This window comes from Sander vitreus, chromosome 14 (assembly GCF_031162955.1).
Source record: "Sander vitreus isolate 19-12246 chromosome 14, sanVit1, whole genome shotgun sequence".
In the NCBI taxonomy this organism is placed as follows: Eukaryota; Metazoa; Chordata; class Actinopteri; order Perciformes; family Percidae; genus Sander; species Sander vitreus.
In genome coordinates, this window is record NC_135868.1 from 27,602,280 (window position 1) to 27,616,094 (window position 13,815).

Here is a 13,815-nt window from a genome sequence, read left to right on the forward strand (position 1 = left end):
TTTGTAACACTTAATAGATATTGGTTTTCTTTTTGGTGTGTTGCTACGCACTTAATGAGTTATTTTTTTGTTCGAAATAAAAATAAAGAAATACATTTGATGTTGTGATTGAAATTTTTGTTTGCATTCCTTAAAGTAAAGGTTTCTTTTTTTTTGTCTGGCATATTAATGTTAAAGTCTATACATAATAATAATAATAATAATAATAATATACATAATAATAATGAATTGCCTTTGAATATTACCGAAATCTCACATCTTATGCTCACTAACATTTCAAACTTGATATTAATCTTTACAAATATTACAGTCTTATGGAATAGAGAGATAGAAGTAGAGCTGCAAAGATTAATCAATTAGTTGTCAACTCTTAAATTAATCGCCAACTATTAATGAATGTCCGTTACATTCAAGCCATTACCAGATTAGTTGCTACAAAGCTAATTAAGACTATTAGCTCCACACAACTCTCTCTGTATTTCTCAGTATGACTATGTTGTTACAGACGATTGTGTCGTCCGGTGACTTTCCCGCGCAGAAACTCGAGTGAAGATGATTACCTCTTCTGAAGACTCCTTGGCTACTAGCAACTGTGTGGAGGAGGGGGAGGGGTGGTGCGCGATTACAGAAGGCTTGTATCATGTGGCTGCGCTGACAGTGTTGTTGTCATTACTTAGAATTCCTCACGGGGAGACAGAAACTACGCACCTATAGCTTTAAACCCAACACAAGCCTTCCAATTACAGTCAATGGCCGGTAGTTTGCTTTTGTTGATTATGTGTCACTAAATCACAAAGCCACAGAGGTCTACAGCATTCCCCTGGCGGTGGCCACAGATAATCAAAGTCATTTATTTAATGCAGGTACATACATAGTTATATGTGTATCAATAACAGAAAAAATTCTGCCAAACAGGAGGCTGCGAATGGCAGAGGTGATACTGGCAAGATGGAAGGGGCCAAGAAAGACAAGGCTGGCTCCAAGTTGTCTGTGGAGAGAGTGTACCAGAAGAAGACCCAGCTCGAGCACATTCTTCTCCGTCCAGACACGTACATCGGCACCGTGGAGCCCATCACCCATGTGAGTCCAGAGGAAAGTGCCTTCCATTGTTGACTAGGGCTGCACAGTATATCGTTTTATTATCGTCATTGCAATATCAACGGGTGCAGCAAACGTATCGCAAATGCTGCGACATATCGCAAAAGACACTCAGAGATTTTTTTGTGTTAGTTGAAAAAAAAAAATCAGTAGTAGTGGTGCCTTTTTTTAGTGGTGCCTTTTTTTTATTCAATTCAGTGTTCAGTTTGTTCGATAAAAGAATGTTGGTAATTATTTTCTTTCATTTATTTTAAATTCGAACAAGCAGTTTGTTGTATTTTAGCAAATACTGAAAGCAGCAGAAATGCAGAACTGAGTACACTTTAATATCTGTTTATTTATCGCAAGTAATGTCGTTTTGATATTAAACAACGTTATCGCATATTTTCTTCATATCGTGCAGCCCTAGGATAGACTGAAGATCCCCCAGACATGCACTGTAATTCATCAAAAGTGCTAATTTTTTATATATTGGCATTATGTTACAACAGCTGGACATTTCTCTGTGAAAATTGTTCTGGTAATCTGTCTACTACTCAATAATATTTTAGTAATGTTTTCTGCACAGGTGTGATCAAATCTAGTCACATAAAGCTTGATGCGTTTGCTATTCCTTCTACCTTTGGGAGACTCCCTGTTAGGGCTGAACGATTTTGGGGGGGGGAAATCTAATTGTGATTTTTCTGCCAGATGTTGCGATTGCTATTCGATTTGCGATTTAAGAAGAAAAACAAGTATAATAAATGTAAAATCCACTGAAAATAGGACATTTTTGTAACCAATCTGTGGTAACATTATTAGCGTTTTTCTTGTGAAACAACGGTAAATATAATAATAATAAGAAAAAGAGGAATTAAAAATGTTACATCAAACATTCAACTAAATATTGCACATTCAATTAATCACAGTCGATTAGCTAATAGCATTCTTTTAAATTGCAATTTTGATTTGAAAACGATTAATCGTTCAGCCATAGGCGATGTGGAGAAACTCAAATGTCATGACATTTTTAACCAAAAACCTCCATATCAATATTATGACGATATTGTAGGGTTGACAATTTGTGCTTTTAGATAAATAATCATCAGTAATGTGGATATAGTGACTAAGTGGTTTAAGGAAAATAGAGTTAACAGTCTGGTAAGCTCAGAAAATGACATCACTTGACTTTAATGCAGCCTTTAAACTAGTTAATCTATTACTGCTAATAAGCTTACACGCGAATATGTTTACCTATCTGCTCATTTGCATACTCTTAGCTTTTTTATGGTCACTGCTACCAATGAGTGGTCCACCCTGAACTTAAAATTATTTGTATCTTCTTTTTCTTCAGCAAATGTGGGTTTTTGATGAAGAAATAGGAATGAACCAGAGGGAAATCACCTACGTTCCTGGGCTGTACAAAATCTTTGATGAAATTCTGGGTGAGTGAATCCACACTGTTCATCTTCCCTTTGGCACTCTAATCTGCACAGTTAATATGAAGGTTAATTTGTCATTTGAGATTGTCCCTCTATGACTGGGATATTGAAGGCTTATTATTGCCATAAAAACATCAGCGTTGTTCACTGAATCCCAGTCTGCTGTTGGCACTGTGCAGCAGCATTGATCTAGGACCGTATGTGGAAATTAGTTTCTCTCTGTGAGCTTGTCTTTGTGTGCCCTGTTTGCAGCCAGGGTGGACATTTGTGAAAAAATGAAAAGTTGATAGAGAAATCATTTCAGTGTTTGTGGCAGCTCACGGTCAAAGCTCCAGTTATTTAAAAACATTTTTTAACCTGGTAAAGTGCAAGCGTGCTCAGTTAGCGCTCCTCAGCTAAATAAAGGTTGATAAAGCAGTTGTACATCTATACATGTTAGTTTTAAGGACTCGGTACGATGTGGGAGTAATGATGCCTCTCTAGTAAGGCGCAGCAGTGTAATCTGGGCTCACAGCATAGGAGTGCTGTTGATGATTGCTTTCATATTTTAATGGCAGGTTCATTGTCTGGTTATTACTGCTGTGGCCTGTGTGATTACACAAGAGGCCCAGGCTAGTAGCAGATATTTAAGGCAGGCTCACAGAAAAAATACAAGTTACACTTTCTTTATGTGTGAATGTGAAATTCTAATTCTTTAAACATTTTTGATCACTGAACTGAACCAAGTGGGTTACGTGATTCTTATTTGGTTGCTTTAGTATTAATATTGTACTTACTTTTTATTTAGATTTGATCACATTTTCCATCACAAATATTTTCCTCACCATATAAAATAGGTATAAAATCTCCCAGAGAATATTATTTCCTTTTTACATGCAACAACATTTTTGTTTTTCAGATACAGTACAGGTTGTTTCCTATCACAACTTCCCCAGTCCCAGATCCAGCATTTTACTGTCCTCAAGGATCTCATAACCCGCTGAAACATACATTCTCCTAAATAAAATACTTCAATCTTTTTACATGACCAGAAGATGTTTGGAATGATAAGCATTCACGTGCCATTTCAACTAATCCATTAATAAAACATTCTTTAGTTCCAGCTTCTCAAATGTGAGAATGTGCTGCCTTTTTTTTTCTATTGTTATAATCGTAAATTGAATGTCTGTGGATTTTTTGTTTGTCAGACAAAACAAGACATTTGAAGACACAACTTTGGGATCTGTGGTTTATTTGTTTTTTTCCCCCCCTGTGACAGTCAATGCAGCAGACAACAAACAAAGGGACAAAAACATGAATGCCATTAAGATCACCATTGATCCGTGAGTACAATGTTTCATAATATTATTTCCAAAAATAGTGTACTAAGTAGAGTATGTACCTTTGACAAAATACTGTATATCCCCTCCACATGTTGGATTTTGATTTAACATTGATCATTTCTTTCTTGTCCCATGAAATGTGATGTAAATGTATTCGTGGCTTTAATGAGCTCATTACACCGTTAGAAATGGGCCCTTTCTTTTCTCAGAGACTAGACACGTGCAGTAGATGGTTGAGGTCTGAGACATGGATCCAGGCGAAACTACAGCATAAAGAGCTTGTGCTGAAATGCACTGAGCTCTATGTGTGGTTCACCGCCAGCCTGCCAACAGCTTAAACAGCAGCGTGTCCTTCAGCGGAGCTGCTGCTCGCTCTAATGTCCCCTGCTGTATAAATGATAGCATTAGCCCTGCCGCCGCACTCGGTTCTCTGTTGCTAATGTGGCTTTATAGAGATGTTAGTGCTCCTCTCTTGTGGGTGAGCTTATTAAGCAATCGTGTCATTATTTTGAGTCACCACAAATCTAACTGCATCCCATCATATCAGAGATAAGATGGTAAGATATGATGCATTTTAAAGTGCAACTTTACACCCTGTTTTTGCTCGAACACAACCCCTGCACATATTCACAAATACATTCACACCCAGACACTAGTCTCGCATGCCAGACCTATCTCCAAAGCGCTGTGGAGTAAGGTCTGGCTATACCACACATTCTGGGATAGGAGAAAAAAACGCTCTGCATTTCTTTAAACCAATCACAATCGTCTTGGGCTCTAAGCTCCGGACACAGCGATGGTGGCTCTACAAAATAGTCTCGGGAAGGTACTTGTTTTGGTGGAAAATTTCCCCCCCGCAAAAGAAAACGCCACATACAATGATAGATGAAGTTAACTGTTGACACAATACAGTAACGTGAGATATTGAAATTAGCTGGATACATGGTTAACCTCATTTGCTCTTATCAGTGTATTGCTGTGTGTACTTCGTCCACAGCAATCACACCAATCTGTCCCAGTTAGGGAGTAAATGCCGTAAACATATTCATTTCCAGCAAAACAGCATTACCACTCTGGTTAGTTACCACAGACAGTTGCCTCGTTCAGAATGAATATTCCCGTTGGCCTGTACAGTTATAGGGGAGGAGGTAACTGTATACTACTAGAGTAATAATAGTAGTAGTACGGATGTTGCCCTGTACTTCAAGGGCATAGAGACAACATCACAGTCTTTTTAGGACAGAATTTCTTGATTTTTCTCTTGGAAAAAAGCAAATAACTACTGCTGCAGTGAAAGCTGTAGACTGGGATCAGAACTGAGTAGTAGTGTAATAAAGTAACTTAAATGCAAATACTGGGTCATTTTACTATCAATCAAATTACTTGGGTTTACCTTTTTTTTTCTACGAAACCATTTTTTTCTATTTGCCAAAACTTCTCTAATGTGTCCTTGTTAATTTTGTCTTAATACAAGGATACCATACAAGAACTTAGCCTAAATAAAATGCAGTGTAAAATTTGCATAATTTTATTTTGAAATAAAAGTATCGGTAAACAGCGCTAAGAATCCGCCTAGATATTTGATGCCTGGTTTCAGTACTTTGGATCTCTGTGGTGACCAAGACACATTTCGATGGGTACACAAAAAGAATTGAGTTTCACTTGGTCCTACACATAAATACATTTCAGATGGTCTATGTCCAGGTTCTATTCATACAGCCTCTCTAACTCATGCCTGCCATTTTCGTTTGCCTCCACCAGGGAGTCCAACACCATTTCTATCTGGAACAATGGTAAAGGAATCCCTGTGGTGGAGCACAAGGACGAGAAGATGTATGTCCCCGCTCTCATCTTCGGCCACCTGCTCACCTCCAGCAACTACGACGACGATGAGAAAAAGGTCACAGGTGAGAGGAGAGGCAAAGCGATTTTTCATGCATAAAAGTTTAGCCGGAAATGGGCGTGGCCTATATCACGTGATTCTGTTGGATCCAGGGAACGCGTGGATGTATGGTTTTTGAATGTAGGGTGTGGGAGTTATAGGGCCAAATGTGTTTTCCTGCTATAGCGCCACCTAGTGGTGGAAGTGGGTCAATTGTTGTGCCTGAGGTCCTTGCGGAGTTTCAGGCCAGTCCTGAAAATGGCAACTCCCCACCATGTACGGTTTAGGCTGTAGTCGGAGTTTTAGGTAATCAATGCCACCGACATAACCAATCACACTATGACAGACTCTCCACTTAGCAAGCAACTGCAATGTTTAATTGTAAATCAATGTAGCCTACTGGCAGTCTGCCACATGTGGGTGCTCAGTATTTTCATCGGTGCCTATGAATGGTGTTGATTTTGGATTGAAAAAGTGAGAGAAAAGAGTTGCATTTGTCCACTGTGAAGGTTGTGGAAACTTTGTCAGGTGGCTTAAGAAGTTTGTTTATTGTAAAAAACCAGAGGAGCACGCAAAAGCGAAAACCAAAACATAAGAAAACATCCTAACATCTTTATCAGTGGTTATTGAAGTCGCTAACTGCTGCCTGCAATGCTAACTGCTGTCTGCAGTGTTAACTGCTGTCTGCAAGGCTACCTGCTGTCTGTAATGCTAACTGCTGTCTGCAATGCTAACTGCTGTCTGCGATGCTAACTGCTGTCTGCGATGCTAACTGCTGTCTGCGATGCTAACTGCTCTCTGTAATGCTAACTGCTCTCTGTAATGCTAACTGCTGTCTGTAATGCTAACTGTCTGTTTGTCCCCAGGTGGAAGGAATGGCTACGGTGCTAAACTCTGTAACATCTTTAGTACCAAGTTTACAGTAGAAACTGCCTGCAAGGAATACAGACACAGTTTCAAACAGGTGAGGATGTCTCTTCTGTTAAATATGCTTTGATAGTTTGATATAGTGACACCACCAAACAAATTATACCTGGGTCGACTGTTCATGGTCCGTATTGATTTAAATTAAGACTAAGGGTGCTAATTTGGATCTTTTTTGTGACCGAAAGCCGTCCCTTGTTAACCGATCATTAACCCACAAGCAGGCAATCTACATCTTACATTTAATTGTAGTCACCCCAAGGATATGGTCCAGTGTGTTACAGACATTCATGAATAATGATTTGATCTTCTTGTAGCAGAGTATCAAATCTTTTCCAGTGCCACGTGATATTTCAGTGAAGTAATTGCTGTTTTATAGGGTTTTGACATGTGGTCATATCTAAGGTAAGGTTGTGTATATTATCACCTTTTGTGGTTGCACCCTCAAGGGTTGTATGGGTACAATTGTTAAGTCACCAGGTGTTTGATATCACGGATGTTTGGGAGAGGGACGAAATGCTAGGGCTGTTTTCGATTAAAGAAATTCTTAGTCGACTAACACTCTACTCTAACACTGTAGATTAGTTGATTTAATCGACAGATCTGTAAAACTGACTTTTTCCACAAAGAATTAAAGCTTGTGTTTACCAGAGATGCGCTTTTAAGTTTCTTGTAAATAAGTCGTTTAGCATAATAACAAAAAAAAAAAGACCACACGGCTAAAGAAATCCTAGTCTAAGACCAAAACAACCAATTAGTAGACTAATCGACTAAGAGGGGGCAGCTCTACAGTAAGGGTGGTCTGAGTTTAAGAGGATCATGCAGTTTCCCCTGTATAGAAGAGTTTATTACATTTTTATGTAATAAAATAATTTAGAAGTGTGTATGTTACCATGTTTTTTACCGTCCTCAGACGTGGCAGAACAACATGAACAAGACCTCTGACCCCAAGATCAAGTTCTTTGATGGGGACGATTTCACCTGCGTGACGTTCCAGCCAGACCTGTCCAAGTTCAAGATGGACAAGCTGGACAAGGATATCGTAGCACTCCTTACCCGCAGAGCATATGATGTAGCCGGTTCCTGCAGGGGGGTTAAAGTCACACTGAACGGGAAAAAAGTACCAGTAAGTCTCTTTCTCCAACTCATTACCTATTTTTCTTTTTTTTTCTTTGGTGTACTGTACTGGCTTTAAAGTTTGTGTTGAGGGTGAACTAATATGGGATTTGACCACTGTTAGTTACAGCTGTGACAGACATAAAAATGTTGACAGCACGTACTTAATTAGGACAATGTCCTTTATTTCTAATGTGTTGTTTTCTAACTATGTTTAATCATATTCATTAAGACATCTCTCCTCTGACTCTTTTTGCTGTTAATGCAAATATAAAACTTCATGTTCAGCTTTTCTCATGTCATCTCAACAGCACTAATTACAACAACAGAGTCATGTTATACTCACTTCTCTGCTGCTCTGAGTTTCTCTCACGTTAACACAAATACTGTTCACACCCTTTAGTTAATTCCAGTTGCTTGTACTTTGCTGTTTGCTGGTCCACACAGCGATTCCGGGATGGGAGAAAAACGTGCTCTGATTTATTGGCATTTCTTTAAACCAATCACAATCGTCTTGGGCGGTGCTAAGCACCGGACGGAGCCGCTGCAAAATAGCCTCATGAAGGAACTTATTTTGGTGGAACGTGTACGTTCAAAAGTTGTTTTAGTCGTGCAACAGAAAACTCAGATTGGAGAGATGGTCTAGCTAGCTGTCTGGATTTACCCTGCAGAGATCTGAGGAGCAGTTAACCATAGTCCTCAGAAATCAGTTTAGAACGCCAACACAAAGAAAGAGGAAGGAGACGACCATCCGGCCCAAAATATATGCAATTTCCTGCGGCACCTGAACAATCCCGGAGATGGAACGTTGTGGATATAGACTACTGTCAGTGAAACACAACACTTCCTTTACCTGTGTTTTCACATTGAAAACCCTACCAGCCCTGCCTATACTTGTAGTCTTTCAATGTGAAACATTTGATGAACAGTATTCACCTTCCAAAGACTGTGTGGAGAGAGTCACATAGTTGATACTGTTAGAATTAAAATATGAATTACTAATAGTCATGAAGTTCCGCTTCACAGGCCTGAATGGAAGAGTTACTGTCGGTGAAAACTAAATTCAATGCATAAACAAAGTTTGAAAAGATACAGGCTAGTTTATGCTACCAAGCATTTTGTGGATTACAGGTTGCATATGCATAACGCATCATAATATGTACAGTATTTTTAATGGATCATCTTTCCAGTTAAACTGTAATTGCAAATCCAGAGATCCGCATATTTGTGTATATGTATTAGTTTTCATGACAATTGTACAAATGGGGAAAGATAACACAATTTGAGACTCTCATCAGTGTTTCAGTCTCTTCATGTATAATAATAATGAAGACATAATTGCCAGCTGCACTCAGGGAGTAAACCGCCATCATATCAGACTTGAGCAGACATTGCTTGGACGATATTTGATATCATTGCTGTCATTAACAAATTGTTGCTTTTTTTCCCCCTACATTTATTGTTCATGAACATTATTATCTATAGTAATTTACTTATACCATTTTCTGCAGCTGTGGTCCATGACTTATGACAGGCCTGACAGCAGATGTGATGGTGTTACATAGATAAATATTACCTGTTAAGCCTAACTTGAATCTGTCTTTTCTGCGACTAAAGGTTACTGGCTTCCGCAGCTATGTGGATTTGTATGTGAAGGACAAACTGGATGAGACGGGCGTTGCTCTGAAGGTGGTGAATGAGACTGTGAATGATCGCTGGGAGGTTTGCCTCACCCTGAGCGAGAAGGGATTCCAACAAATCGGCTTTGTCAACAGCATCGCCACGACCAAGGTATACTAACAGTGAAAAAAGTGCTTCAAGTAAACAATTAAAAATGTTGTTTCTAACACTGAGGGTGCTCGTATTTCAGGGCGGCAGACACGTTGACTATGTAGTGGACCAGATAGTGTCCAAACTTATTGAAGTGGTGAAGAAGAAGAACAAGGCGGGAGTGACAGTCAAACCCTTCCAGGTAGGGTTATGTGTGATTTTTCTGCAACATTTGTAACTCAAGGTGACTGTGGTGGTTTTTTAGCAGGCGTATGTTAAATTTTGCTCTGATTTGCTCTTCAGGTGAAGAACCATATCTGGGTGTTTGTGAACGCACTGATCGAGAACCCCACCTTTGACTCCCAGACCAAGGAGAACATGACTCTCCAGACCAAGAGCTTTGGGTCCAAGTGCCTTCTGTCAGAGAAGTTCATCAGGGCTGTAAGGACACACTTCTCATTCCAGTTTTGACTCCTCACTCGGCTTTTCGGTTGCTGGTGTAAAATAGTTTGGCATCAGTCGTGAAAGGATTTTGTCTGTTTGTCACCCACAGGCAACCAACTGTGGGATCGTTGAGAGCATACTCAACTGGGTGAAGTTCAAAGCTCAGACCCAGCTTAATAAGAAGTGCTCATCTGTGAAGTACAGCAAGATCAAAGGCATTCCCAAGCTAGACGATGCCAACGATGCCGGTGTGTTAAGTGTGATTACTTATTTTTAATTTTTAATAATTGTTTTTCTTTCTTTTTTTTTTTTTTTTTATAAACAAAATACAAAACAAAAAACTTGCTACATAAACAAATCACCCCCCTTCCATCAGCACCCACCCACCCAAAAATCAACAAAAGATGACACAGTAACAATACAATACAATATTCCAGATCATTCAACAAAATAATAACAAAATAGACAATAAACCAAATAAACATATGTATAAATGACAACACCATAAGCCCATCATACACGTCTCTCCCCCGCACAAAGCTTCTTAGGAGTTCTCCAGAAAGCTCTGGTACTGTCCCCATTTTCTAGTATATAATACATCCAATCTGGCAAACCGTTTATATGACATTTTTTATATATGCCAATCTCACAGGCCCACTCCTGGTTTGACGGCACCCCTTTATTCTTCCATCCTCTTAAAATAATCTGTCTGGCTATCATTAAACTAGTTTGGACCCAGCTTCTTATGTGTTTATCCATCCCGCTTAGGATTGACCCATCTCCCAGAACAAATAATCCTGCGGTCCATGCGATCCGACATAGGTTATCATGTATCCCGGTCCAACATTCCTGGACCTTATCACAAGACCATAGGACATGAATATTGCTATTATACCGGCGGGCTAAATGACTCTTGTGCCCGACGCAAATCTAAAATGGGTTGGTCTGAAGTAGCTACATTACTCATAGGTATGGTTTGGGCGTAACGTGCAATAAACCAATCAGAGTGTTATCTCACTCACTATTCCTTTTAAGAGCAGACGCGCTTGTTCCATGGCGGATTGCTATTATAATGGCGGATTTGCTAGGCGCACGCTCTTAATCCATGGGCGCATGCCAGGAGCGGTTTACAGCCGAGGAGAACAACGTTTGCTATTGATTTTTCTTTTTGTCAAAATGTAAATAAAGAAATGTCACAAAAACATACTTTCCAATGTTCTGATGTCATGGTGATATTTTTGCAATGTAGTCTAACATTAGACCGAGATTACCTCACTATAGACGATGCAGCTCTTCTGTCTCTCCTCTCCCGTGCTGCTGCTGGGGCATTTGGTTTAAGTGGCATCGGCACATGCAGTTCAACATCACATCTCCTTAAGTCCTCTAATCTTTCCTCATTTATGTCATCAACACATCCATGATTCATGGAAATGTTGTGTAAAGCTAGGTCATATTTTTCCTTGTATTGGTTTGCAAAAATGGGAACTGCTGGGTCCGTGAGATGAGAGAAGCAAAGTGTATTCTTGGTGTGCACACTCTACATTACGGCCAAGCATGCGTCCTTAAAATAGCATCTGAATAACGCGCCACTGACTTTAGACTAGGTTTTTCCTGGTCTGTGGCGGAACTGTTTTCTGAAACGGCAAAATAGCACTAGGGAACATTTGCGCCGGAATACGCCTCCTCATTCCCTAATTTACCGACGTGAGTCTGTAGAGGGAAAAGTCTGCTGTGCGTCGGGTGCAAAATAGGAATGATACATGCGTCGGTGTACAAAATCAATTGCGCTGGGTACCTACGTAGAAAGGTCCCATATTGTAGAAAGTGAGATTTCCATGTTTTTTATTATGGCGACAGCCGTAGTTATGTTTTTGGGTTATCCATCTAGGCAAAGGGAACTCTGTTGGTGTTATTAGTAACACATGCCTTTCCTACTATGATAATACAAAATGTATGCTGTGAAAAAGGCCTGTTATGTGAGACTCTGCCATTGTTTGAATACCAGCTGAATTACAATGACATTTTACATCATAGCCATCCAGAAAACTGTACAGTGCACAGTAATTAGATTATGAATTCTTTCCACATCCATGTCCTAGGTGGAAAACACTCCTCTGAATGCACACTTATCCTCACTGAGGGAGACTCAGCCAAGTCTCTGGCTGTCTCTGGACTAGGAGTCATCGGTCGCGATCGCTATGGAGTGTTCCCGCTCAGAGGAAAGATCCTAAATGTGCGAGAGGCAACACATAAGCAGGTATGACGCTGGACAGTTGTAAAATGATGTGTAGGAAATAAAAGAAACACCATGTGGAAAAAAAACAATTAAAAGGCTTTGTAGTCACTGTTGATTACAGATAGCTGCAAAGGTGAGTTAAGTTAGAATGAGTGTGTCTGAGCTTTATTTCTGAGCCGTTTGCGTTCACACTGGAGGAACATCACTCACAAATACTTACTAAATAAAATAAATAATACTTACAAGACCTCATGTACAAAACACCGACAAAGTGCACCAGTAAAAACATCAAAGCTCACCAACAGGCACAGATAAATTACTCGGGGAATTTTTTTTTATAAGCCAAGTACAGCTTTAAAGATTACATCACGCACTTCTGTGACCCAGTCTTAACAAGAACTAGCATATAAAAAAAGGCTGCCGTGTGGAATCTGCTTCTGTGTGACTACAGTTCAGAAAGACATAATCAGGTGGAAGGAGAATAAAATGTGGACCCTGAGCAATGAAAAAGTATTATGATGCAACCTGAGTGTGGTTGTTCATATGTTTATTGTAAATGAACTGCATTTTTATCACACCTTTCTAACTTACCGGACAAAAGCACTTTAGAATCTTGCCTCTCATTCACCCACTTACACACACATTCATACACCGATGGTGGCGGAGCGGCCATGCCAGGATCTATTTCTAAGTATTTGAAGTTGTTGTGAAGGGAAAGCCTGGCCCTGCTACTTATTAGATACCACCCAGTGTTTTTTAATCTGTCATTTTATTGTTGGTGCTGTAGGTAGGACTGTCAAGGTCCAGGACTTAGCCAAAGAATTTGAACACCAACAACTTCTCAGTCCCTCCCCCACTTTCTGCTAATGCTCAAACGGTCTCCTAAGCCCATCACCCCACAAGAGAGAATGAATGCGTGTGCATGAGCAGTGATTGACACGCAGTTAGACACCCCCCCGTCTCTGATTGGCACATCTGAACAGGGAGTGGTGGATTTTTGCAAATGACACTACTAGGTGGTGCCAGAGGAGCTGCTTCATGTAGTTCTACTTGAACATAGGGTCAGTTTCAGCAAATATGACAGAAAGTTAGTTTTATAAGTCTACTGCATCTTTAACAGTGAAATTCATTTTGCATTCCGGAGCAGTTCTGCTCAAAAGAAGAAATAAAAAGAAAAATACACACAGAGTTGGATAGCAATTACACATATAGCACAAAGATCAAGACATATCAACGGCCATGGCAAAGAAACATGTTTCTTGATGTCCTCGGATCTAGAGCCTTGTTTTGGTTTTGCCAAATCAATGAGCTGAAAGCAGCCAAAATCTGAGTAGATCTGATTCAGTCATTTGATTCAAAACTAATATAAATATATAGCTTAAGGGAGCTGTATTATGTTCTGCCTTGCGTCTGACATTACCTTTCAACAGATCATGGAAAATGCTGAGATTAACAATATCATCAAAATCGTCGGCCTCCAATACAAGAAGAGCTACGAAGACCCCGAGTCACTGAGGTCCCTGCGCTACGGCAAGATCATGATCATGACCGATCAGGTGAGCGCCCTCCTGGACACTCACACAGCTTTAATCTGATACAATC

At 39.8% G+C, this 13,815-nt stretch overlaps 1 protein-coding gene across 2 annotated transcripts in view; it reads left to right on the forward strand.

The window, feature by feature from the left end:
• Nucleotides 1-13,815, forward strand: part of top2b (DNA topoisomerase II beta) — a 51,799-nt gene that overhangs the window by 1,741 nt on the left and 36,243 nt on the right. For both annotated transcript variants that reach the window (XM_078267889.1, XM_078267890.1), the window contains exons 2-13: nucleotides 916-1,080; nucleotides 2,432-2,522; nucleotides 3,778-3,841; nucleotides 5,603-5,748; nucleotides 6,590-6,687; nucleotides 7,561-7,773; nucleotides 9,381-9,554; nucleotides 9,634-9,735; nucleotides 9,837-9,974; nucleotides 10,087-10,225; nucleotides 12,077-12,234; nucleotides 13,644-13,769. In XM_078267889.1, coding sequence (XP_078124015.1) covers nucleotides 916-1,080; nucleotides 2,432-2,522; nucleotides 3,778-3,841; nucleotides 5,603-5,748; nucleotides 6,590-6,687; nucleotides 7,561-7,773; nucleotides 9,381-9,554; nucleotides 9,634-9,735; nucleotides 9,837-9,974; nucleotides 10,087-10,225; nucleotides 12,077-12,234; nucleotides 13,644-13,769 — 1,614 coding nt within the window. The remainder of the gene's footprint in view (nucleotides 1-915; nucleotides 1,081-2,431; nucleotides 2,523-3,777; nucleotides 3,842-5,602; nucleotides 5,749-6,589; nucleotides 6,688-7,560; nucleotides 7,774-9,380; nucleotides 9,555-9,633; nucleotides 9,736-9,836; nucleotides 9,975-10,086; nucleotides 10,226-12,076; nucleotides 12,235-13,643; nucleotides 13,770-13,815) is intronic.